We start from the raw sequence: 26,544 nt of genomic DNA on the forward strand, positions 1-26,544 counted from the left end.
CGGGTATCCTGACCAAAAGTCAGAAGCAAGGAGACTTGAGACTTCATATAATCTTCATGACATGCCAAGTGCCATAGCTTCCTGTGGCTCAGGCTATGCTCTTGATTCAATTTTTTCCCACAAGACTAAGGAAAAAAAAAAAAAAAAATATATATATATATATATATATATATATATATATTGCAAAACCTGGCACAAAGAGCTGCAGTAAATTCGTTTTTTGAAGAAGGTTCCAAGGAATTCATGCTTGACCTTAAATCTGAAATGTAAGGCACACACTGTCGTTCCTCATGCTAATGTAAACAATGAATACACATCCAGTGCATCACAGAACCCTTCCCAAATGGCCTTAAAGCGACCACTTAGAAGGAAGAATTACATATTAGGGCGCACAGCAAGGCTAACACCACCTTTACACAAGCGTGCTCAGATCCCAGAAGTGGATGCTTCTTCAATCTGCTTTTATTTTTTTATATGTTTGCTATGAAGATTGATGTGGTTTGATTGCTGCAAGCAAAAGGACTTAAACTTCAAAATTACAAATATTGTGATCACTCTGGTTGACACAAACAAATCAAATGCCTTTACTGTATTTTCCAAAGCATGGCACAACGAAACAAAGTAGCAGATTTTTTTTCTGTGTCTTGCAGTAAATTATGGATTCCTCCTAAGGAGCATGAGTAGCCATATGATCCTTTCAACAGAAAGAAAACCGATATAAAAACAGAACTAGGTTATTCCACTTGTACAACACAAAATGTAAAAAAAAAAAAAAAAAAAGCTATTAAAATAAGTATGTCAAGGTTTTACTTCCTGTAGAGTATGAAACATCAATTTGTTCTACTATTCAAGTGGTCAGGAACAATGTACCCTTAAACAAAATGGTCTGATGGCTGTTGGCAATTCACTTCCAGGCAGAAATACATTTTCCGCAAAAGAAATTTATTGAGAATGAAAACAAAATCAGTTGAATTGTGCACTGTTTCAATGACCATAATGTTAAGTTTTGAGTGCCAACAGGGGTAATGCCTCACGTTCCAGAAATCTTGTGTATACAGTACAAAGTAATGTAGTCATCACGTTTTCACTTAAAACACTGGAATTGGCATCACAATAGCAGATACACATTAGGTTTTGATTTTGGATGCCAAGTAGTAAAATGTGCAAGTCCTAAACAGACATTTTCATCCAAAGTTCAACTGTTAACAGCTCCGAAGATCAGAATCTTCTTTTCGCAGCTGTACAGAGGGGAAATTGGTTTAATGTTAATAAAATTACCATTTACTCAAGAAAAATATCAATGGAGTGTTGCAAATGCCACATTCATTATAAAAAGCTTCATGCATAAACATGTCTGAGGGAACAGTTATTGTCATTAGAAATGTTACCCTATTTTCCTATATTGCACAGAAAGTATAAAAAAAAAAAAAACACATTAGCATTTATGACTAAAAACTATTCATCCTTCAGACACTTTATACAGAGGCATATATCTACTCTGCATCATACTAACCCAAACATGTAAAACATTTTAAAGACATTCATTGTAGTTAGAAAGCTTAACGCAAGCCTGGAAAATACACAGTGTATTCACAGCACTTCACTTTATCCACATTTTGTTGTTACAGCCCTATTCCAAAATAGATTAAATTCATTATTTTCCTCAAAATTCTACAAACAATACCCCATAAAATAAGTCGGTTTGCAAATGTATCTTTATTTTTTTATAAAAAAGGTGCGATAGAGAAAAATCACACACACACACACGTGTGTGTGTGTGTGTGTGTGTGTGTACACACACACACACACACACATCCCGTTTACACTGATCAGCCTTGAGATGTTTCTACTACAACTTGGGAGTTCACCTGTGGTAAATTCAGTTGATTGGACATGGATTCTGAAAGGCACACACACCTATATAAAGTTCCCAGTTCACAGTGCATGCAGAGCACAAACCAAGCCATGAACTCCAAGGATTTGTTTGTAGGCCTCAGACAGGAATGTATTGAAGCACAGATCTGGGGAAGGATACAGAAAAGTTTCTGCAGCCTCCATCTGTAAATGGAAGAAGTTTGGAACCACCAGGACTCTTCCTAGAGCAGGCTGGGCCAAACTGAGTGATTGGGGGAGAAGGGCCTTGGTCACAAAAAGGTAACCAAGAACCTGATTGGTCACTGACAAAGCTCCAGCATTTCTCTGTGGAAAGAGGAGAACAACCACCTCTGCAGCACTCCACCAATCAGGCCTCTATAGGAGAGTGGCCAGATGGAAGCCACTCCTCAGGAAAACAAGGCACATAACAGCCCACCTGGGAGTTTGCCAAAAGGCACCCGAAGGAAACAGATCATGAGAAAATGTTCTGGTCTGATTAAACAAAGATTGAACACTTTGACCTGAATAGCATGCGTCATATGTTTGGCGGAAACCAGGCACTGCTTATCACCTGGTCAATACCATCCCTACAGTGAAGCATAAAATGGTAGCAGCATCATGCTGTGGGGATATTTTTCAGCAGCAGGAACTGAGAGATTAATCAGAATTGAGATAAAGATGACTGCAGCAATGAACAGAGACATCCTTGGTGAAAACCTGCTCCAGAACACTCTGGACCTCAGACTGGAGCAAAGATTCATTTTCCAAAAAGGATGGCCCTTTAGCACACAGCCAAGAAAACAAAGGAGTGGCTACAGAACAAATCTGAGAATGTCTTTGAGTGGCCCAGCCAGAGTCCAGACTTGAACCCAATGGAACATCTCTGGAGAGATCTGAAAATGGCTGTGCAACTCTGCTCTCCATCCAACCTGATAGAGCTTGAGAGGTTCTGCAAAGAAGAATGCGAGAAACTGCCCAAAAATAGGTGTGCCAAGCTTGTAGCATCATATTCAAAAAGACTGGAGGCTGTAATTGGTGTCAAAAGTGCATCAAAGTATTGAGCAAAGGCTGTGAAAAGTTTTGTACATGTGACCGTTTTCATTTTTAATACATTTGAAAAGATTCCAAACAAACTTTTTTCACGTTGTCATTATGGGGTATGGTTTGTAGAATTGAGCAAAATAATGAATTTATTCAATTTTGAAATAAGGTTGTAACAAACTATGGAAAAAGTGAAGCTCTGTGCATACTTTCCAGATGCACTATATCTGCATAGTATGCACTGTAAAGAAGCAAGAGCACATCTTCCAACATGAACGGAAATCTCTATGTGCAAATATTGAATCAAAGTAGAACTATAGGCAAAACGCATTTACATTTTAGATAAAGTACATTTTTATGCCATCTTTGTCCCATTAGGGAGATTTACCATAACTTCCTGACCCATAGTAAAACCCACAAGCAAGGAGGTAATCCATGCAAATAAAAAAATAAAAAAAAAAAGGGGAGGGGGAATACATTGGAGTCCCCCAGGTCCCAGTGGAAGTCTCTCTCTCTCTCTCTCTCTCTCTCTCTCTCTCTCGTCCAAAATTAGAGATTTTCTTTTTCAGCAAACAGGACAAAAAGAGGATGACTCTGCCTAACAGATGCAGACAGGGTATTGGAGGGAAATACACCAACACATTTCATCTCCACTCTGTCCAAAAATGGGAAAACAAGAAGAAAGTTTTGCGCCTTTAGGTAGGTATATAAAATAAACTCAGCCACGACCCTTGCTCTTTCACACAACAGCACACAGGCCTGGTGACACATCGCTCAGACTTGAGCTCTGCTTTGATGGGAGAAGGTTTGCCTACTCTTCCCCAAACGACTAAAAGCCACAGAAGATTGTTCCTGCAGTAAAACAAAGAGTTTCCATATGACCAAAAAGGTACTTTATAGTACCTTTTTTTATTGTACTTTATAGTGCATATTACACAGTGTTAAGTTTGACTTAAATGCATAAGACAGTTTTAAATGTTCTACCAAAAAAAAAAAATGCACAAATACAACAGCAACCATGGTATATACAGCTGCAAATTGGTTTTCTGCTTTTATCCATGCTTGACAACATTTTACAGATATGCAAAAGCAGAATAAACAAGGCAAAAGACTTCTACAGCACTTAACATGTGCTGCATGAGACACTGGCTAGCACACACAGGACACAGCCCTGCTGGCTTCCTTAAAGCTTTTCCATTGAATATGTAGAATGATATCTGTCCTTTCTAAACATAGAATTGCCTAAACTGCTTAGGAAACTTACCCAACAATGATACCAGCACATGCACTGTAATTTAAAACAACCTGGTCACTACAGGGCAATTTCTAAACAGAAGGCAGAAAAAATAATAAAAAAAAAAAAAAAGGGGGGGGGGTAGTTTACCTTCCCAGCACCCCATTAAATTTAAAACCCGCTACTCTGCTGTTCTCCATTCATGGCATGTTACACACTTATTTTGACATGACAAGTATGCGACCCATCCAAAGGGTTGAATACCTCCAGTGGCTAGGAATTAGGGAAGCAACAGTTTCCACCACACAGACCACTGGAAGACTAAGAATAGTCACATAGGGAAAAAAATTCTGTAGGGAGACAATTGCTTTAAAACACAACTTCAGGCATTGTCAGTTTTATAGATTTACAGCCCTTATTAGATCTTTAACCGCTTAAAGACAAGCTCACGCTGATATAGGTCATCAGAATGGCATGGCTGGGCAAAGTAACATACCTGTACATCACTTTGAATTTCCCGCCATGAGCTCCGTGACCACAGACTCGATGTCCGCGATCGTGTTACGGAGCTGAAGAACAGAGAGATCCCAGTGTAAACACAGCAACTCCCCGTTCTGCCTAGTGACAGGACACCGATCATCATCTGCTCCCTCTCATCGGGTGTCGTATCACTCCCTAGAACCCCTTCCCAGCCAGTGGAGGAAAAAAAAAACCCCACACACAAACAGGTTTTCCGTCTTGGTCCAGTCAAAATGCGTTAATGGCAAAGCGGGGAGAAGTAAAATTTAATCAAACTACAAAACTGACAGTACCCAGAGTTGGGCTTTAATCCTTTCCAAGCAAGCAAATTTTCCAACACAATTTAAAAATCTGCATCATACCAAGCATATTCAAAGAGCTATTATGTATATTGTACTCTGGGAAGAATTGAAATCATGGCCATCAAGTGACTGTCAGTCTAAAAAGACCACCACTTACCAGTCCCCCTACCGACAAAGTCAAGCTTTGCTCTAATCCAGACACCAGCTGCTGCAATCTTTAGCACCCAACACATTTGGGTGTCAGGTGGCCCATACCAAACTTTGGATCGACCTGCAGACCACTATAGGGATACACTAGTGACGAAACACGCAACAGGTGACGCAAGCAAACATACCCAGTAGTGTTGGATGTTGAAGACTGCAGGGCCAGGGTATTTCTAAGAGTGAAGACTTGATAAAACAGTAGGGCTGCCAAGTATTATTGCTCTATTACAGGTGCTATTTTTTTCTCAAAGCTAAAGCCTTTCCCCTTAGGCTGTAAACCACTACACCCATTTCTGTTTTCCCATAGGGCAGTGATGGCGAACCTTGGCACTCCAGATGTTTTGGAACTACATTTCCCATGATGCTCAACTACACTGCAGAGTGCATGAGCATCATGGGAAATGTAGTTCCAAAACACCTGGGGTGCCAAGGTTCGCCATCACTGTCATAGGGTAACTAAACTGACTTTGGTGCCCTGAGATTAAAAAGTAATTATTTCATATCCTTCCTATTAACATACAGTACGTACATATAAGACCTTATCAAAACTTTGAAAATCCCAATTCTAGGTTGGGTTTATAAGACCCATTCAGACTTGTGCATTTAAAGGCCCATTACTGTAATGTATCTAGACAACTGTGGTGCCATTCGTTATTAATGGTACCCCAGCACACAGTGCATTGCCCCACCCCTAGCATGTTACAGCAAAGGATATCACATAATGCGTGTACTATGCCCTGCAAGTTGCAAAAGGGAAAAAAGTCTGCATTTTGTTTGCATTGCAGAAGACCAAGAAAACAAAATAATAATTTGTAGGGTCAGATTTAAAAGACTTGACTGCTCTGCAACCATTTTATCCAGCCACTACCATTAGCCCACAGGTGTTTTTTTTTTTTATATCATTTTATGCTGCTGTAATATGAAAATTACCATTTCATTCCTTAAAGCAAACCTATGACTTAACACGTTAAAGTGAACTTACTTTATACATAAAAAAAAAATAATAATAATAATAAAATTCCTCCGATTTGTATAACAGTTTGATAACTGCAAAAACACCTGTTGATCCTATAAAAAAAAAAAAAATCCTGTGAATTCATAGGTTCCCAGGAACTGTTATTAGCCCTACCCAGTTCACCGCTACTACAGAACCCCTCCACATTACATTATGGAGACGAGGCGAGGGTAAGCAGAGTTATTTGATTTCAGACAGCTTGAATTCTTTGCATTAAAACACAAACCAAAGGCTTGCAAAGACTAACTACAGGAATGTATTTTGTATACAGCTTTAAAGCCGAGCTCCACATTTTGGGAAGGGGGGGGGCTATCAAGTAGTCTCGGCCGCTGACGTCACCGCTATGCTCCCCTCCTCCCTCCCCTACCAGTAGGAGATAGCAGCGAGTTCCTCGTGTGTGCACAGTAGGGACCCGGTGTCCTATCGGACACAGGACAAGCAGATTCTGAAAATAGTCGAAGATTAACGGCGCCTGCGCCGTAAGTCCAGGTTCTAGCCCCACCATCCAAGTGGACATAGAGTTAGAATAAAAAGAGCCGAGCGAAGCAAGGCCGTGCCCCGAAGTGTGGCGACTGAAGCGAGCCCACGAGGGGCCCTATAATATGTGCAGCCCTTCCACTTGGATGGTGGGGCTTGCACCTGGACTCATGGCGCAGGCGCGGTTCACCTTCGGAAATTTTCCAAATCTCCTTCTGCTCCATACTGCGCAGCGGACACTTTGATGACCGGACTCTATACGTCGTTACAACACCAGCGTGAAGCCGTAATGCATAACTCCCGGGTTCCCTTAATGGCTATGGCACCACCCGACAGCTGATGGAAACAGCTGAGATGCCGACATCGCTGGACTCCAGGAAAAAGGTAAGCATCCTATTAAAAAGAGTCAGCAGCTGCAGTATGTGTAGCTGCTGGCTTTTAAATTTTTGTAGCGGTGGGCGGGCCTCCGCTTTAAATTATTATGAATCTAACTTCAATGGGCTTAAAAAGGATATACCGGTATGTAAATCCACTAAATCTATATTTTATAAAATGTGCACAAAATTCAGTTTAATATTTTTTCTACATTTATCAAGCATATCTACAGACCTAAAACTTGATTATGGGATACAGTCAAACTGTCAAGATAAATACAGGACAGTTGCAGAACTTATACAAACGACGGTCATGCTTTGAAGTGAAAGCTCACAAAATAGGAAATGGCCATTGTATGAGCATCTAAGATTTCCTTCTCAGCATTTTAGGAAAAAAAAAAAAAAAAAAAAAAAAAAAAAACACACCACACAAACTATAGGAGGACCCCCTGCTTCCTACAAGTTTATATGTAAATGCATTATAAGCTACAACACTGAAAAGCATGCACTATCATAGGAATGTGACATAGCTGAGGTTTAATTACCTTGTTTTTGTAAAATGCTCATTAAGCAATTTACAAAACAAATATGACCAAGTGTTATTCAGATATTAATTTTTTTGGGTAAAAAATAAAACCCCACACAGACTTTGCCACCAAACTAATTACATACAGACTTAACTGTATGTGCCAAATACAAGGTTTGCAAAAAGTAGCACAAATACCCTTAAAGAGGAAGTAAACCCCGATGAGTTACTTCCTCTTTGATTCTCTGCAAAGGTAAAGCATAATGGACGACTATGCATCGCATAGTAGTCCATTATGTGTCACTTACCTGACACAGGAGCCAACGAAGTCACCGCTGTCCCCTGTAGTCCGGAGCATCTTCTCTGTGGGTCTCGGTGTTCCGCTGCTATCATTCGACGAAGCTGCGATGACGGCACTCCACACATGCGCCGTAGACAGCGGTGCCTGTGTTTTGGCAAATATCTCCTAAACCGTGTAGGTTTAGGATAGAGGTCGACCGATATGGGTTTTTCTCTGGCCGATGCCAATATTTAGAAATATATATGATATATGATGTCGATTTTTTTGGGCCGATATGTTAGGCCGATTTTATTTTATTTATTCCTTTTTTTTTTAATCCCCCTTGATCTAACACACCTTTCCCACTGGGGCGTTTCAGGCGCTTTTGGGCTAAAAATAGCGCCTGTAAAGTGCCTGCAAAATGGCTCCCCTGCAGTCTGTGTGAAAGAGAGTGCTTTCACACTGAGGCGATGCGCTGGCAGGATCTTAAAAAAAAAAAAAAAGTCCTGCAAGCAGCACGTTTGTAGTGGTGTATACTCCTCCACCACTCCTACCCATTGATATGAATGGGCACCACTGCCGAAGCGCATGCAATGTGATTTGGCAGCAGTGCTTCATGGGCGCATTTAACCTCTTCCTTGGCCGCTAGCTGGGTTATATGTGCCCCAATAGCAGCCAAATAGCACCGCTAAAATGATGGTAAAGAGCCGCTGAAACTTGCGTTTTACCATCAACGCCTGCCCGCTTCAGTGTGAAAGCAGCCTTCATAAATGATACAGAAAATTTCTTACATTTAAACATTTATTAAACAAAACAAACCTCCAATCAGTTTACTTGTATGCATGATTTAGATAATAGGTTTTTTTTTTTTTTTTTTTAATAAAAAACAGGTAGTCAAAACTTTTGGACGAAAAAAAAAAAAATGGGCTAACTTTACTGTTTTTATTTTATTTTTTAAATAGTGTATTTTTCCCCCAAAAAAAAATGCATTTGAAAGACCTCTGTGCAAATGCCGTGTGACATAAAATATTGCAACAACCGCTATTTTATTCCCTAGGATCTCTGCTAAAAAAATATATATAATTTTTGGGGGGTCCAAGTGATTTTCTGGCAGAAAATACAGGATTTTTACTTGTAAGCAACAAGTGTCAGAAAAGATTTAGTCTTTAAATGGTTAAACTGAGAACTTCTACACACTGAGATGACTTCATTCATTCAAGTGTAAACATTGTATCTTTCTGTTCTTTTCTTGGCAGCCTGCCCAGAGAGGAGGAAAGACGTTTCTATGACGACTCAGGCAATTTACACTGACTTCTATTACAGAAGTCATTTCAACGTCCTGCTGTAGTTCTAAATCGGCTTTTTATCAGCACAATCGACCGATGACGATTAATTAAAAAAACTGCAAATATCGGCCGGCCGATATATCGGTCGGCCTCTAGTTTAGGAGATATTTCTTGGACCTACAGGTAAGCCTTAATCTAGGCTTACATGTAGGTCAAAGTGGTTTGTAAGGGTTTACAACCACTTTCAAGAAACAAATCATAGGTGGTGCATCACAGATAATGCCCTAGAAGTCTTGCACTTTATAAAAGTTCTACCACACAGAGATTGCCAATTTTAAAACTATAGAGAAGCCTCGCTTTTCAGTCAGTACCATTTGTTACCATTTGTTTATCTAGACCAGTGGTCTAGAAACTGTGGCTCTTTGCTTAGTTATCTGGCTCTTGGGGAACTGTTCCTCCCACCGATATGAGAAACGATTGCTTCTACTATTACTAATGATGGGGCACTATTCCTTCCACTGACACCAACATTGGAGTCCTATTTCTTCTGCAGACACCAATGATGGGGAACTATTCCTCCCACTGACAATGAGGCATAATTCCTCCCGCCAATACCAATGAGGGAGCACTACTTTACCTCCTACTGATCATAAATACTACGTCATTTTTAGTCCCACCAACTACTTAGCCTGAGACATGGGCTATTCCCACTGACATTGTGGAATTTTCTACTCCCATTAGCTACAGTCTGGCCCTTCTAAACAACAGTAAATTGGCCTTTTGTTTAAAAAGTTTGGCGACCCCTCAAAGTACTACTGTAAACACTAGGCTAAAGCAATCTAATACTTTTAATACAACTGCAAATTTTTTTTATTTGGGCCACAGATATGGAAAAACATTACACAAAGGGGGCTCTGGAAAAGAATCACATTACTTATTGCAACAACATATTACAGCAAGAACTGCTGGCAGAAGTGAACAATGTGGGTCCGAGACACTGAAAATTCTCTATATACAGCAAATGAGTGTCTATACATTATGTGAAATTATAAAAGATACATTCACTGCAATAGTTCTTTGGACTCCTCTCTGCAAACTGGGAAATTTTTTTTAGGTGTCTAAGTTCTAGTTTTAAGCCCCTTCCTTTTTACACTGTAGCCTGCAAAAAAAATAAAAGAAAATTTATATATATATATATATATATATATATATATATATATATATATATATATTTATACGAAATTATATATATGATAGCCACGCTCTGAGGGACAGGGTATATGTAAGTTGCTGCCTCCCTCAAAAAAACCTCACCTATTCGGAAGCTGATGAAATGCCATTTATAATCTGAAAAAGGGTTTGTGGCGCTACCTATGAAAACCAGTAGCCTTATCTATATTATAGTCCCAGAGGTCATACCAATATAAGCAGAAATTAGTTTTAATTTTCTACTGCCCCTATCCCAAAAAAAAAAAAAAAAAAATATATATATATATATATATATATATATATATATATATATATATATATATATATATATATATATATATATATATATATATATATATATATATATATATATATTTTTTTTTGGGATAGGGGCAGTAGAAAATTAAAACTAATTTCTGCTTATATTGGTATGACCTCTGGGACTATTAGATAAGGCTACTGGTTTTCATAGGTAGCGCCACAAACCCTTTTTCAGTGTATGTATGCATGTATATACACACACATACAACAGGCTTCAACGGGCAACCCCAATATTTGTCTGTCATAAAACAGTCCCATTACATTACTTCTAAACTTGGTGCTTGGCCTGAGGAAATTTTAACCGATACATTTCTGCATCTTAAGAATTGCTTGATCATTAACAAACTATAGGCGAAATCTAAAGCTCACAAAAGAACAGATAGAACCTGGCTACAAAACAAAAAGCAAACCTGTCAGCTATTTTAAAACATTTGAACACTGCAGTTCAGTCCAGAGAAAATGCCCTTATTGGCCACTTAGACAATCTAATTGGATGGAAAGGTGAAGATGGCAGGACCTGATGTCATATCCCTAGAAACCAAGTGAAAATCATTTCTGAGGCATACAAGTGCCTTTTCCAATTCAGGCAATTGCAAAAATCTGGTGGCGACTGTTAGGCAGAATTTTTAGGTTTAAAGTGGATTACAGGTTCACTGTAAGACCCCAAAACACACTGCAGCGCCGGTTGCTTGCAGAACTTTTTCAAACATCCCGCAAGTGCACCGCCCTCATGTGAAAACAATGCAGTGAATGGGAGGCAGTTTTCATGGCCCTTTACAGGCACTGTTTCTGGAGCTAAAACTCCTGAAAACTGCCTCAGTGTGAAATAGGTCTAAGTACACTGGGTCTGGTTTAAAAATGCTAGGCAAAACAAATCTGTCAGGTCTATCGCTACCAATTACCATTCATTCTTCTACAGCCGGTTTGAAAAATAAAATGTGATAGTGCAAGAGAGTTGCTTTAAATATAGCCCATTGTCATCTCATGTCTGGTTAAGATGAAAATCTTCCATGCGGTAGAGTATATAAAATATTAGACAAGTGACCATTAAATTGGATAAATTGAATCTTAGTGCATCTAAAGCCAGAAAAAAATAAAAAAATAAAATTTACACTCGAGGATTTCCTCACTTCCTGATGCGTATACAGGGCTGGAAGTGAAAGTAAATCTCTGGATTTGGACACATCTCAAAACACATTTGGCTATAGATACCATAAAGACAGATGGTCATTTAGCTGTAAACTAGGTTTACAGAAGATAAAACATTGCTCATTTATATATTTTAGCAATAATTCAACAGATTGGAAAACTCAAATCTTACATTTTAGTAAATAGTTTTTAAAGCTGAGAAACAGTAAGTTTACTTATATGAGTAAAGGAATTTGAAGAACACCTACATGTTTCAGCAACACCATTCAAAATGATTAGACCTCTACAGGCCAACAGCTAGTGGGTATATAGAAGACTACATTTAAAGTGTTACTAAACCCAGGACACTGCATTAACTATATCTGATCCCCCAAAGCAACACAGAAATGCAATTATTTTAGTAAATATAAAAATGTCCAAATACCTTTTCTCAGCAGTATATAGCAGTCTTGACTTCTACCAGGGTTTGGTTAAAACTTGTAGTTTTCCATTCTACTCTGACTGCCCTATAAGGCTACACAACCCGGCCCTCTGTGTGGACATTGCCAGTTGGCCCTGTGCACCATTATTAAAAAAAAAAAAAAAAAAAATAAACACCCCACTAGCAATATACCCCAGACTGAGCATGTGCAGAGCTCTCCCAATGCTCTGTTCTAATAAGCAGATGGATTGAGGACAGTGGAAGGGAAGGGTCCACAGTGAGTATAACAAGCATCCTTTACTGCATAACCTGTTTTATGGTTATGGGTTTAGTAACACTTTAAGCATTTAGAAAAAACATTGTTATGGCAGGAGAGAGAAAAAAAAAAAATCTACAATACAGGATTCTAGATCTATTCAAAACTGCAGCTAGGCATGGCACAATATCACATCACATAGAATGGATTAGCAATACCATAACAAAAGGTTGTACTGTATCCCATAATACAAAGAAAACAGATTATGCTGAATACAAACATTTAATTACGATGCCCCGCGTACTATTATCATAACAAGGTAGTCATCTTCTGATTTGGCAAGGGCTTTAGCTGTGGAATCCAGGAACTGCTGGGAAAATTCACAGGGTGGAAAAGCATGAAGGACACCTGCATTTTCCTTATCTTTAGTGCCTCCCACAGGAAGGCTAATAACCCCTGCAGCTTGCTTTTGCTTTAAGTAGGAGACAAGGTTTCTCAAAGGACGCTGAGTAGAATTTGCTTGATCACCAGTAAAATTGCTCTCAATTGTACCCGGAACAGCAAGTAGAACCGCATATCCATTGGGTCCAGCTACTTTGATGCGACGTGTCACTTCATCCAGTTTGGGCTGATCAAGACGTAGTCTTTGTGTAATTTTTAACTGTGCAACCTTTCCACCTGTCGATCCCTCAATTAGTAGGCCAGTTGCTACTGCAAGATCACCCTGAAGCAGATGCATATTGGACGGAAAATTACTGTTTTTCAGCAATAGCATCCCTTGCCAAGCCAAGCAGAGATTTTGGTTTGTGTCTTGTTTTTGGGGAGATTTCACTTTACTGCTGGACTCAAGCCGCTCATCTTTCCTTAATGGACTTTTATTTTCACTAATGCGATGTTTGCGATCTCTTTCGACAGGGCTGGAATTCTTTCGATCACGCTTACTTTCAAGTCCCCGTTCAAGACTTCCCCGCCAGTCTCTGGAAGGAGAGGACTGATCTGTCCTGTTTGCACGATCTGCATCACTGTAACGGCTATCACGACCACCACTGCCATTAGGGCTTCTGTCAGGACTAGTACAGTGTCTCTTTCTGGAACGGTCACTTTCGGGTGATCTGTCCACATGACGAGCTTCATCAATCAATCTCCGTTTTCTAGGCTGCTCTTTGTTTATGCCATCTCTTTCTCTCTCCCGTTCCAAAGACCAGCCATCAACTCGGCGGTCTAAAGATTCCAAAGAATCATAGGGGACTCTGTTTCGGTCTCTAATGGGAAGTGGCACCCAGTCTGAATCTCCATACAAGTCCCTTTCTCTTTCCCTGTACAATAAGGGTGATGTACGATCCCTGGCTCTAAGAGAATCCTGAGCTCTATGTGCAAAAGCATCCCCCACCAAATCATAATGGGGTAAGGGTAACGGTTGCAGATAAGGAGGTTGATAAATATGATCTGCATCAGCAAAGTCCACTCGAAGTCTCCTATGCTCTCCCCCCAGTGGAAAACCCCTCATCTGAGTACAAGCAGCTTGAGCGGCATCTAAACTTTCATACTGTATATAAGCCCAGCTGTCCCCTTTACGGTAATCAATAGATCTAATGGTGCCAAATCTATCAAATTCACGTGCTAGCGATGCCATTGGAACCCAGTGTCCAAGCCCGCCCACCCACAGCCGGCTGGTGGGGGTAGCTTTGCCATAGCCAATTTTAATACAGTTGCGGAGAATAGGCTTACCAGCCATGGCTAGTTTTGCTCTTTGAGCCATGTCTAAATTCTCAAACTTGATAAATCCATAGGTAGAGGATTGCCCCCGGGTGGCTCGTTTGATGTCCACTTCAGTAATTGTACCGAACCTCTCAAAAGCCCTGCGCAGTTCACTTTCTGTCACATTGACATCCAGATTCCCAAGAAACAGAGTTCTGTTGGCTCTTATATCGTTCTCTGAGCTTTCATCTTCTCGGATGTTCAGACGCGGGTCTAGAGGGTAGGAGGGCCGTATCCGGCTATCATAGAAGTTGTAGTCTCTGTCCCTGTCCAGGTCCCTGGGGAGGGGTGGGGGAGGTGGAGGAGGCAAGCGGCCTAGAGCGAGCTGCTGCAGCCTGTAGTCCCTGTAGCCCAGGCCTCCAGGGGAAAGACCTCGCTGGCCGTGCGGGTGACGGTGAGAGGGTAATGAGGACACTGCCGCCGATATGCTGCTATACAGCTCCTTGTCCACAGGGGAGCGGCTCCGACGTCGGCTGCTGCCCGTAGTGTACACCGCCTCGATCTTTAGCGGCCGATCATACAAAACCAGCCTGCCTCTGGCGTGCTTGGCTGCTCGTGCATCTTCGGGGCGCCTAAAGTTCACCAGAGCAACCCGCTCGTCCCCGGAACGGGAGATTTTCACACTTACGTCACCGAACTTCTTGAACTCGTGAAAGAGCCCATCCTCGACCGCTTCATCACTCAGCGACGAGCCCAGTTCACTGATCCGCAGCGACTTATACTCGGCCTCTCCACGGCCATCCGAGCTCCGGGCGACCACTCCGCCTCTGTTGTCAGCGCCCTTACTGCTGCTACTCCCGCTGCTGGCGACAGGAGACCCGTAGCTGTGCAATCCCGGGGCTCTTCCAGACTCATAATCTCGATTACTGGAGATCCCCTTGTCTAGGTGTAGGCCGCGCCGCCCGCTGCTGCTGCTCTCCGAGCTCTTGGCGGCAGAGCCGCTGTCGTTGCTACAGCTAGTGGAACTTAACTTCTTTCCGCAACGTTCGCGAGAGGACTCCTCCGCCCCCCGGGACCGCTTGGCCTTAACCGGGGAGCGTTCCTTTCCTTTCATGTCGAATTCTGGAGGGATCGTGTCCTCATACAGAGATTCTCAGCGCCATCTTGCAATTTTTGCAGGAAGGGATCCACCCTATACCACGATAGGTCGGGAAGAGCATTCCCAGCGTGACCAATTGGGTGGCTGGGCTGTCAATCTGGAATAATTGGCTGGTATACGCCCTACGTTTCAAAGCGTCATGTCCGTTGCTGTAGCTTGGCGCTTGTAGTTTTGAGAAGGGCTGCGTGTGTCGTCAGCACGCTAAACCTAATGGAGAGTTGATTTACGACGCTAACAGAGTAATAGGAATAATGTGCAGTCTTCGTTGTGTGCACAATACATATGTAATATAGATGTGGGGAATAAAAAAATCTTGTTAAAAATACTTTAGAAATAATCTCTTTTATAAAATTAAGGAGTTGTAAAGTCTTGAGGCTTTTCAGTTTTTTATGCATTAAGTTAAAAAACCTATTGTGCTGCAGCAGCCCCCATTTTTACTTACCTGAACCTGATAATTTCAGCGTTGAGGACGAGGCCAATAGTGACGCGGGGGCCGAGTGCTGCTGTCTGTGTCAATGGATGCAGCAGTAAGATTCTGGAGCGAGCCTGTACCAGTGCCCCTGTGGAAAGTGGCTCTCCGTGGGGGGGAGAGGAAATGGAAAAACTTTGGACAGCCGCACTCCGAAAAGGATCTATTTTCTTGTGCCTTTTATTGTAAAATAAAGATCACATAACACAATCCACAGGGTGGCACAGTGGTGTAGTGGTTAGCACTCTCACCTAGCAGTAAAAAGGGTCGCTGGTTCAAATCCCAACCATGACACTACCTGCCTGGAGTTTGCATGTATGTTATTTTACACTATCTGGCATATAATAAAAATATATTCAACCCTAAATGCCCATGTTCAAATTCTTGGTGACTGTAGGACGCTACATGTGCAAGCCACCACACCAGCTTGGATTGCACTTCTGGGACACATCACAGCCACTGGTGCCTGCCAGTTCACCAAAAGGTCATATGCACTCTAAGTTTATATGTACCTAGTATGACAAAATAGGATTTTTGTACTCATTGACGGACACAGCTCCAGTAATTTTGACCGTATGGTTATTACGCCACCTTCAGGAGAGGACTAGGCAGAACATGTAATACATGTGAAAAAACAGAACTTTACAGTTCCGCCCAGGGGGCGTCCCTCTGGTAATAATCCCTCAGCCTGCTTCCTGCAGCTCAGTACGTCCAAGCAGTATAATGTAAATCAATAGGAGGGGAGGGTGCTGTGTTTCAATGAACTTCAAGAAAAGGATTTTACGGTGAATACAAAAATCCTATTTTTTCTTCCATTCATTGATGGACACAGCTCCAGTAATCTTGACTGTAAGGATGTCCCCAAGCAGTGTAATAATGAGGGGTGGGAACAGCGATAAAACTTCACCCACAACCAACGGTGCTTTCTAACAGGGGAGTCACCATCTTAACTAATCACATCAGAACTTGTGGTCAACAAATACAACAGTGCATTACTACTCAAAAGTAACTGTTTCTTTAAAAATGGAAAGAGTGCAGAATTGCAACATTACATGGCCGCCTGCAAAACTTTGTGGCCAAAGCATGCATCCAAAGATGTGCTTACATCCACTTTGTAGAATTTGGTAAAAGTGTGAACGGACAACCAAGTCGCCGCCTTACACACTTGAGCGACTGAGGTTTGATGTCAAAAAGCCCAAGAGGTTCCAATTGCCCTGGTGGAATGGGCTTTGACAAGAAAGAAGGGCACCTGCCCCTTCAAGGTGTAGGCCTGAACCACAATCTGTCTGATCCACCTGGAAATGGTGGCTGACGAGACCTCAATACCTTTTTTCGGCCCAGCTACCGGAACGAACAGAGAGTCTGACTTCCGAAAAGGGAGCCGTGGCAGACAAATATACCCTTAGAGCCCCGACCACATCCAGGTAATGAAGGGCCACCTCCTTAGAATATGTCGGTTTAGGACACAGAGATGGTAACATAATGTCTTCATTGATGTGAAACGCTAAAACCACCTTCGGCAGAAAAGAAGGTTGCGGACGCAACACCACCTTATCCTTATGGATAACCAGATAGGGCGACTTGCAAGACAAGGCTGCCAGTTCCAAAACCCTCCTGGCCGATGTAATGGCCACTAGGAAGACCACTTTCTGAGAAAGAGTCAGTAAGGGAATTTCCCTGATGTTCTCAAACGTCGGTTTCTGAAGCGCCGATAGCACCAGGTTCAGATCCCATGGGGGCAAAGGTGGACGCACCGGAGGAACCATAGGCTGGACCCCTTGAATAAAAGTGTTCACTAGAGAGTGAGATGCCAGGGGTCATTGGAAAAAAACAGCTAAGGCTTTACACAATTGAGCGACAGACGCTTGATATTGGAAGGCCCAAGATGTTCCGATTGACCTTGCGGAGTGGGTCGTGACCAGAAAAGGGGGCACCTGTCCCTTCAAGGCATAGGCCTGTACTACAATCTGTCTGATCCACCTGGAAATGGTGGCCGACGAGATCGCCATGCCTTTTTTCGGACCAGCTACCAAAACAAACAAGGAGTCTTACTTCCGAAATGGAGCCATGGCAGACAAATACACCTTCAGAGGCTGAAGCACGTCCAGGGCATGAAGGGCCACTTCCTTAGGATGTGTTGGCTTAGGACACAGAGATGGTAACGCAATGTCTTCATTGATGTGGAACGCCGAAACCACTTTCGGCAGAAAATAAGGTTGCAGATGCAACTCCACCTTATCCCTGTGGATAACCAGATAAGGCGACTTGCAAGACAAGCCCGCCAGTTCCAAAACCCTCCCGGCCGATGTAATGGCCACTAGAAAGACCACTTTCTGGGAAAGAGCCAACAGGGGAATCTCTCTGATATTTACAAATGGCGTTTTTTAAGCGCCGATAACACCAGGTTCAGATCCCGCGGGGGTAACAGTGGATGCACCGGAGGAACTACATATTGGACCCCTTGAACAAAAGTGCTCACTAGAGAGTGAGATACCAGGGGTCGCTGAAAAAAGACAGCCAAAGCTGATATTTGTCCCTTAATGGTGCTTAAAGACAATTTCTGGTCTACTCCTCGCTGTAGAAACAGCAGGATCCTGGAAACGAAATAGGTGCACAGGCGCCACCCTTTCTCCTCACACATGGAGATGTAGGCCTTCCAGGTACGATGGTATATCTTCAGAGAAGAAGATTTCCGTGCCCTCAACATAGCCATGCCATTAAGGGGGCGTGGCCTAAGGTGTATACACTCTCGCATAGCGGCGGCGAATTCAAAACACGTTGTAACCCACATCCATTGAAACGCATTTTTTAACTTCTAATGTGTGAGTAGCATTCTATTTACTTAATAAAATGTTTTAAAAAACTGGATTACACTATGTTTGCCTCATCTTGCTTTTAATGAGGAAATCTGTGGATTAGCACTGGATATTAACCGGACCAGCTCTGCATAGTGGCACAGGGGCTTACACTGTGGAGGCGCATTAACCCCTTAAGGGGAGAGGGAGCTGGTGAGTGCGGACTATTGTTTTTACACACGAAAATCGCACCGGTTGCAATCCAGGAATCCACTGAAAACTAAAGCACACAGTCACCTTTGTTTGTTTTAAAATAACTTTTTATTGGAGCTGTATTGTCTTTTCTGCCGTTGGACTTTTATATCAAATAAAAAACGCATGCTACCATTTAGCGACTTTATAAGTACATAAGGACAGAATATATACACTATGGCACTTTAAGTAGCACGTAGCACTTTTTCACAGTAGTTATTGTCATTATAGTCATTATGGCACTTTTTTGAATGTTTAGCACTAATGCATATTTGCACTTTTAAAATCGCAATAAATGAATTATAACGTTTATATGTGAAGTAGGTCTTTCACAATTTTTCTCTACGCATATGGCCAGCGATTTATATATGTAGAATATTTATTGTGCTTTTTCCATACAATATTGGTTTCTTTACATTTTATTTTTGTATTATTATTTTATGAGAGACATTGTCACGTAGGCATTTTTTTGTTACACTTCCCATTTTTTCACATATTCACACAGATCTTTGTAAAAACAATATGTAATTAATAGCAGGTGAGCCTGCAGTAGGTATAATTAATAGTAGGTGAGCGCCGTTACTACCACCCCTGACATATATTCACATTTTTTCACCTTCTGGGTGAATTTATATGGTAGTGGCAACCCCTTTTCTTACCACATGGGTCTCTTTTTGGGTTGTTCACATTTTGGTGTAGTAATTTAATTTTATTTCACATTTAGGGTCCATAGCGCACCTCCCCCCCCCCCCCCCTTTTTCTTATGATGCCATTAAAACCAGCGATGGTAAAGCAGGATGGAGAATCAGACCTTGACACAGAAGGTCTTCTCGCAACGGGTAATCGTCAGGGAGCGTCCGCAACCAGGCATACTAGGTCGGCATACCAGGGGCACCAAGGCCAATCTGGGGCAATCAGTATCACTGGAAACCCCTCGAATGAAAGAAAAAGCATCTGGCTGTCAGAGAACTACACACGTAGGACTTTACACAGGGGTCATGGCCATACCTCTCAACTGTCCCTGAATGGATAGGATTGTCCCGCAAAAGGAGGGCTTTCCCGCTGTCCCACATATACACACAGAATCCCGCACGGCACAGCCTGAGGCTGGTATTCTCACTGTGAACATTTTCTTTCATTGGAACTCCTGGCTGCTTGTCCTCATAGTGATTGGCTGCAGCTCATGGCAATCATCCTCCTGCATTTGCCACTCACACTGTGTGTGGGGGCGGGTCAGTTGCCGATCTGTGCTGAAGACGAGGAGGAGGGCTTTCTGCAGGTCAGTGTGTGTGATAGGAAAGTTGCTGCAGTTAACTTAAAGTGGGGTACCCCCTAAAAAAAAAAATTTAAAGTCAGCAGCTACAAATACTGCAGCTGCTGACTTTTAATAATCGGACACTTACCTGTCCCAGGGTCCAGCGATGCGGGGGAACGAAGCCCCCCCTCGTTCTCTGCTCCACTCGCGGCGCCATCATGCGTACTGTGGGCACGCGGTTGTGGCTGCACAGCCGGGCACCCACTGCGCATGCGCGAGCGGCGCAGGGCACCGTTATACGCCGTACAGTCACCTGGGACACATGACAGGTCCCAGGTGAATGTGTGGCGCGAGGGCAAGTGATGTCACCAGCCCGGGCAAGGAAGAAGGCAGACTACGAGGGACTCCCTAGCAACAGATATTTAGAGGTGAGTAAAACATTTTTTTTTTTTTGCCAATTATTTATTTTTTTTACGAATTTTAAGCAGCTTTTTATTTTTTGGTGGCAACACCACTTTAAGCTGTTGCAGTGTCCAGGCAGATGACAGATAGATTTATGGTGAAGTCTGTGCCCAGAATCTTAACTCAGGCTGCAGACATAGAGCACCACTCGTTCTGTCTGCTTCATCTGTACAGGACTCTGCAGCAGGAGCTAAGAGTGTGTGCTGAGAACGGGGAAGTGTTCTGTGTGTGTCTCAATCTGAATTGCTCTGTTTATGCTTTCTCTCCTGAGCTCTCTGTCCACCACAATTCATCCTGAATCCTGAGGTCTTCCTGTCCACCCCCCCCCATCCTATCCTGCAATCTCCCTGTCCCATCCTATGATCTCCCGGATCCATCCTGCAATCTCCCCGTCCCATCCTGTGATCTCCCCGTCCCAACATGCGATCTCCCCATCCCATCCTGCGATCTCCCCATCCCATCCTGCGATCTCCCCGTCCCATCCTGCGATCTCCCCGTCCCATCCTGCGATTTCCTGGATCCATCCTGTGATCTCCCCGTCCCAACATGCGATCTCCCCGTCCCATCCTGCGATCTCCCCGTCCCATCCTGCGATTTCCTGGATCCATCCTGCGATCTCCCAGTCCCATCCTGCGATCTCCCGGACCCATCTTGTGATCTACCCGTCCCATCCTGCGATCTCCCGAAACCCATTCTGCGATCTCCCTATCCCATCCTCCATCCCATCCTGCGATCTACCCGTTCCATCCTGCGATCTCCCTGTCCACCCCGTCCCATCCTGCGATCTCCCTGTCCACCCCCCATCCCATCCTGCGATCTCCCTGTCCACCCCCAACCGATCCTGCGATCTCCCCATCCAATCCTGCGATCTTCCTGTCCACCCCCCCCCCGTCCCCGTCCCATCCTGTGATCTCCCCGTCCCATCCTGCATTCTCCCTGTCCACCCCCCATCCCATCCTGAGGTCTTTCCGGACATGTGGCCTCATCCGGTGCGCTGCGTGTCTTCAAAGATCAGGATGCATAAACGTAAGAGAGTTTCTCAGTCCAACTGTATTCAACTAGATTACATTCTTCTATTAAACTTTAAGCAAAATACTCTAAAAATAGTCTAAACATAGACAGACTTTTGTTAAATTGAGATATATATATATATATATATATATATATATATATATATATATATATAGATAGATAGATAGATAGATAGATAGATAGATGGATGGATAATATTTTTTTTTGTCATATTGCTCATGAAGCAGAGTTCAGAAAAAAAGCAACAGGCTATTGAAACGGTGCAGCATTGGGAAGGGGGCAGTGGGCCAGCAACAACGCAGGGCACAGGTAAGTGTTATTGCTCAGTTTCACAACTGGATGGGTACCTACAGTAACTCTGTCTTGTATTGGTGCTCTGTAGTCTCTTACTAGGAGAAATACAATGATTTCCCTAAATGGAATTTTGGAAGGTAATGCCTTTTGATCTGGCTGCATGCTAGTCTGATTGTGCTATATCTTTTAGGTTCATACCAGGGCAGCGAACTTCATAGTGTTAATGAACTCCACAAATTACAATATGATTGCACAATCTTTTTTTAAATCTGCCAACAAATAGTGGAACAACTAGTAGTGGAAAGTCCTGCCTAACTGAATACACTCCTTGGAGTTCTGGCTTCTTTCTATTACCATCTTATTCTTTATCTTCGTCTTATTCAAATTTATGCAGTTGTGGGTTACATCCTTCGTGTGCTAATATTGTACTGGATTGGCAACATTCCAGTACACCTATAAGGTCACTATGGTTTATTACATTCTTTTCCACTCAAAGTGGTTCTAAAGACCGAAGTTTGGGTTTTTTTAACATATTTTTTTAATATATGGAATTCTGCAACACTGGTGTTCGGAAAATAGTGAAACATGTGAAAACCCATTGGTTGTCACTTGAGAAATCCAGTGAAAGAACACTGTTTGCTTGGGATGCCTTGAAATCCTATTTCAGAAGCACGCTGGGTGAAGAAAGTGATCTTGGTGCCAGAGAAAAAAGAATACTTGATTCAGTGCAAAATCCTATGACAAAACTATATTTGTTGTTTTTGCACTCCACCCTACCTGTCTTTAATTCTTTTAATATATTGCTTCAAACAGAAGCCCCTATGGTCCATATTTTACATTCAGCTATGATGAATCTCTATAGAGATCTTCTTGTAAGGTTTGTTCTGCCAGCTGTAATTGTTGGTACTAAAAGTTTTCTGAGGCTTGAGTATCATGATTCTTCACTTCAGCTGCCACAATCAGAGATTCTTATTGGCTTTGAAACAAGAAATTATGCAAGAAGAAAACATTTAACTGACAGCTGGGTGCAAAAAATTAGTCTCCGAAACTGTTCTTTTTTACTGCAGAGCCATAGACTACATGAAAAGGCTATGCATTTGGAGGACCCAGTGCTAAAAAGCCTTACGTTCCTAAATCCAAATTCACGCCTCTCTTCCACCATTCATGACCTGCAGACTGTAATTTCTAGATTTCCAAATGTTGTTGAGGTCCAGGACATAGACAGACTCCTATCAGAATTTTGGGACTATCAGATCACTGATATATCTTCAGTTGACAACCTCCAGATAGATGCATTTTGGCATAACTTGTCGCAAATGAAAGATCTAGTGACAGGCCAGAGCAAATACAGGGTGCTTTACAAACTGGCCAGTTTACTCTTCTTATTCCACATAGCAATGCTTCATGTGAAAGGCTGTTTAGCATAATCAGGAAGATTATCACAGACCAGCTGCGCTACCCCTGGGAAAAATCCATAAACTCAACAGCCAGCTGCCAATGTATATGAGGGGGTCACAAGAGTCAGAAACAAACTTTGTGCAATGCTTGCAAGAAAGATTAATATATTCTCCCAAGTGAGATGTCACCGGTGGCAGCCCTCCACGCAGCTTCTCAAGAAGGAAAAATCCACTACATTTGTGGCTTTATCTAGTAGGAGGAAACCAGCAACTGGACCAGCAGAAGAGACAGAAACTGGAACTGCAGAATCTGCAACTTGGAAGGGAAGGGACGAAAACATGGCTTCTATCTCACAGGCTATCACTGGGTCCAGCAGTGAATGAATATCCGCAGTTGAAGACTCTCAGGTGGCATCATCTGCTTCTACAAAGCAAAGAGAAAGTGAAGGGATATCCAAAAAGAGATTTTCCCCTTTATAAAAAAACATAACTGCAGCTCTGCTGAGCAAAAAAGCTGCTCCAAAGCGGAAAGGAGAGTCAATAGAAACTAAGCATGTAGCAGACACCAGCATTGAGGATTAGGACATTTTAGACAAATTTTGTTTTAGTGAATTCAGTTCTGCTTGAATGTAGCGTTTTTGCATACTTTAGGTTAATAGAATGTTGGGTTATTTATAATTTATATTCTGCATATACTGCAGCCTCAGTAAGTTATTTTGTTTCTTAAAAAGTAAATATGTTTAATATTTTCACTAAACACTACTTGGAGTTTGCAGGGAATGAAAGAGGAAGTAAACCCATCAGGGTTTACTTCCTCTTTAATATACATCCATCATGCCGTGCTAATTGGCATGCCATTAAAATGGGTAGCTATATTTTATAGGATTTGCCAGAAATTTCATTTATAGAACTTAATATTATAGTGATGTAAACATGTCTCAAATATGATAGACCACACCTCTTAAACCACAACCAAATGGTCATGCCCTTTTTTTCTGGCCACGCCCGCTTCTGGGCATGGTGCGCTGCGCTCTCCACACATCGGATCTTCTAAGTGTCCCTCATTGGCAAGTTCAAAAGTTGGGAGGTATGGTCATGGTTGACCCCACTTACACACTTTTAGTTTTTCACTGTGCACTATTTACTAACTTTTTTTAGCACATTGGTACTCCTGTGACCCAATGATTCACATAACTTGTGACTACTATGTCACAGCTTTCCCTCACATGTTAGCATTGGTGGTTTGCACATTCTCCTTCTTCTCTTTTTGCATCTTCACTTTTATGTTTCCCTGGTATTCTGGACACAGCTCTTAGAAACCTACACACTTTTCTTCAAAAAGTGTATATACGCTCACTTATATATCCTTAAACATATACAGTATCTCACAAAAGTGAGTACACCCCTCACATTTTTGTCAATATTTTATTATATCTTTTCATGTGACAACACTGAAGAAATTACACTTTGCTACAATGTAAAGTCTTGAGTGTACAGCTTGTATAACAGTGTAAATTTGCTGTCCCCTCAAAGTAACTCAACTCCCAGCCATTAATGTCTAAACCGCTGGCAACAAAAGTGCGTACACCACTAAGGGAAAATGTCCAATTTGGGCCCAATTATTATTATTATTATTATACATGATAACACTGAGATTATCAATAAATACTGGCACGTTCTGACGCTTGACCCTATAGCTGGATTGTGTGTATCAGAACGGCCAGCCTTCACATTTCGGAGAGCAAGATCTCTGAGAGATAAACTTGTTTCCAGTGAATTTAGACCAGGATCCTTGCAAAAGACATGGTACCTTCACATGTGGGGGATGTGGATATTGGGGGTTATTTACGAAAGGCAAATCCACTTTGCACTGCAAGTGCAAAGTGCACCTTAAATTGCACTGAAAGTTTACTTGGTAGTGCAGTCACTGTAGATCAGAGGGGGACATGCAAGGAAAATAACAGCATTTTAGCTTGCACATGATTGGCACTGGATTTTTAGACTTAATGCTACCACTTTCCCTGGCCTAAATTAGTCAATTTCCTACAAACATTTTCTGGATGAATTTGTCTTGGGCAGTCCAGAGAAAGAACTTTAGTTTCAACAACCATTCACCAAATATTTGATTTCTGATATCCCCCTTTTGAATTTGCACCTTTGCTGGCCCATTAACATATATATTATGGTTATTCGATTCTAATTGATTAAATCTATATATGATCAATGTATAATGTTATTTTTGGATCATAATTGTATGTCAATCATAGCACATGAATGTTATACATGTTGTACAGGACGCCGTGGCTGGGTCCTGGAAGGACGCTATGTTTCCCCTCTGTTTGGGCTGTGGTCCCTTTAACCACTTCCCACCCGGCGGCCACTGCATATAAACGGCCGGGTGGGAGCTCTCTACTCCTGACAGGACGTTCCTGAACGTCCTGTCAAAGTGGCGGGATCGCGCGGGCGCGCTCCCGCACAGCTGCGCGATCCCGATGCGCGCGTGTCCCCCGCACACTCCGCATCTCGGATCGGCAGGAGGGCAATGTAATTTGCCCTCCTGATCCGCACGATGGCTGTGTCTAATCACAGCCATCGTAACGTAAACAAAGGGGGATGGGTGGCAGATAACCGGTGATCGCGCCGCCACGTGCCCGCGCAGCGGCGCGATCCCGATATGCCTGAGACCCCCAGAGACTGGAGAGCAGAATACAACAGGAGGGCCATGTGATTGGCCCTCCTGATCACATGACGACTGTGTCCAATCACATGATTTGAAAGAAAGAGGGGAAATTGGAAAAAGGGGGACTGGAGAGTAACCAACCCCCGGGACTTTATCAACGACACCAAGTATATTCAATCAATATTTAAAATCAATGAAATTTTATTTAGTGTACAAAAACCATTATTTCAAACAAGTGAGATGATCACATCTATTTTACATATACAGTACAAAATGCGGGTATACAAAAATTGGTATATGAGCCTGTAAGACTTCATAAATTACCACATTTATATATAATTCAAACTGCATTGTTTCTTTCCTACATGTTTCGCTCTTCAGAGCTTCCTCAGGACAATTGCAGCATTCTACAAAGAACTGAAATTATACAAACAAATTATTGATTTAAAAATGTAAATACATAAATAATTTAAATAATTTTGTACACAGCAAAAACTCTTAGGGCTACAAAAACTGTCAAACCCCATAGGTTAATCCATTAAGTTGGATAAGTTTAGTGGTG

At 42.2% G+C, this 26,544-nt stretch overlaps 1 protein-coding gene across 1 annotated transcript; it reads right to left on the minus strand.

Annotated features, from left to right (window-relative positions):
* Nucleotides 1–560: 560 nt before the first annotated feature.
* Nucleotides 561–15,372, minus strand: RBM15 (RNA binding motif protein 15). The gene is made up of 2 exons (XM_077467359.1): nt 12,770–15,372; nt 561–1,238 (listed from the first exon to the last, which is right to left on the minus strand). Exon 1 carries the CDS (start codon nt 15,299–15,301, stop codon nt 12,776–12,778), a length of 2,526 nt encoding a protein of 841 aa, XP_077323485.1. The 5' UTR covers nt 15,302–15,372; the 3' UTR covers nt 561–1,238; nt 12,770–12,775.
* Nucleotides 15,373–26,544: the final 11,172 nt, after the last annotated feature.

Source organism: Lithobates pipiens, unplaced genomic scaffold, assembly GCF_037356315.1.
Source record: "Lithobates pipiens isolate NorthernLeopardFrog02 unplaced genomic scaffold, aLitPip1_a1.2 Scaffold_52, whole genome shotgun sequence".
NCBI classification, from domain to species: Eukaryota; Metazoa; Chordata; class Amphibia; order Anura; family Ranidae; genus Lithobates; species Lithobates pipiens.

Excerpts from the sequence above, each read along its gene's own strand:
- RBM15 (XM_077467359.1), bottom strand. The coding sequence starts at position 15,301 with ATGAAAGGAAAGGAACGCTCCCCGGTTAAGGCCAAGCGGTCCCGGGGG.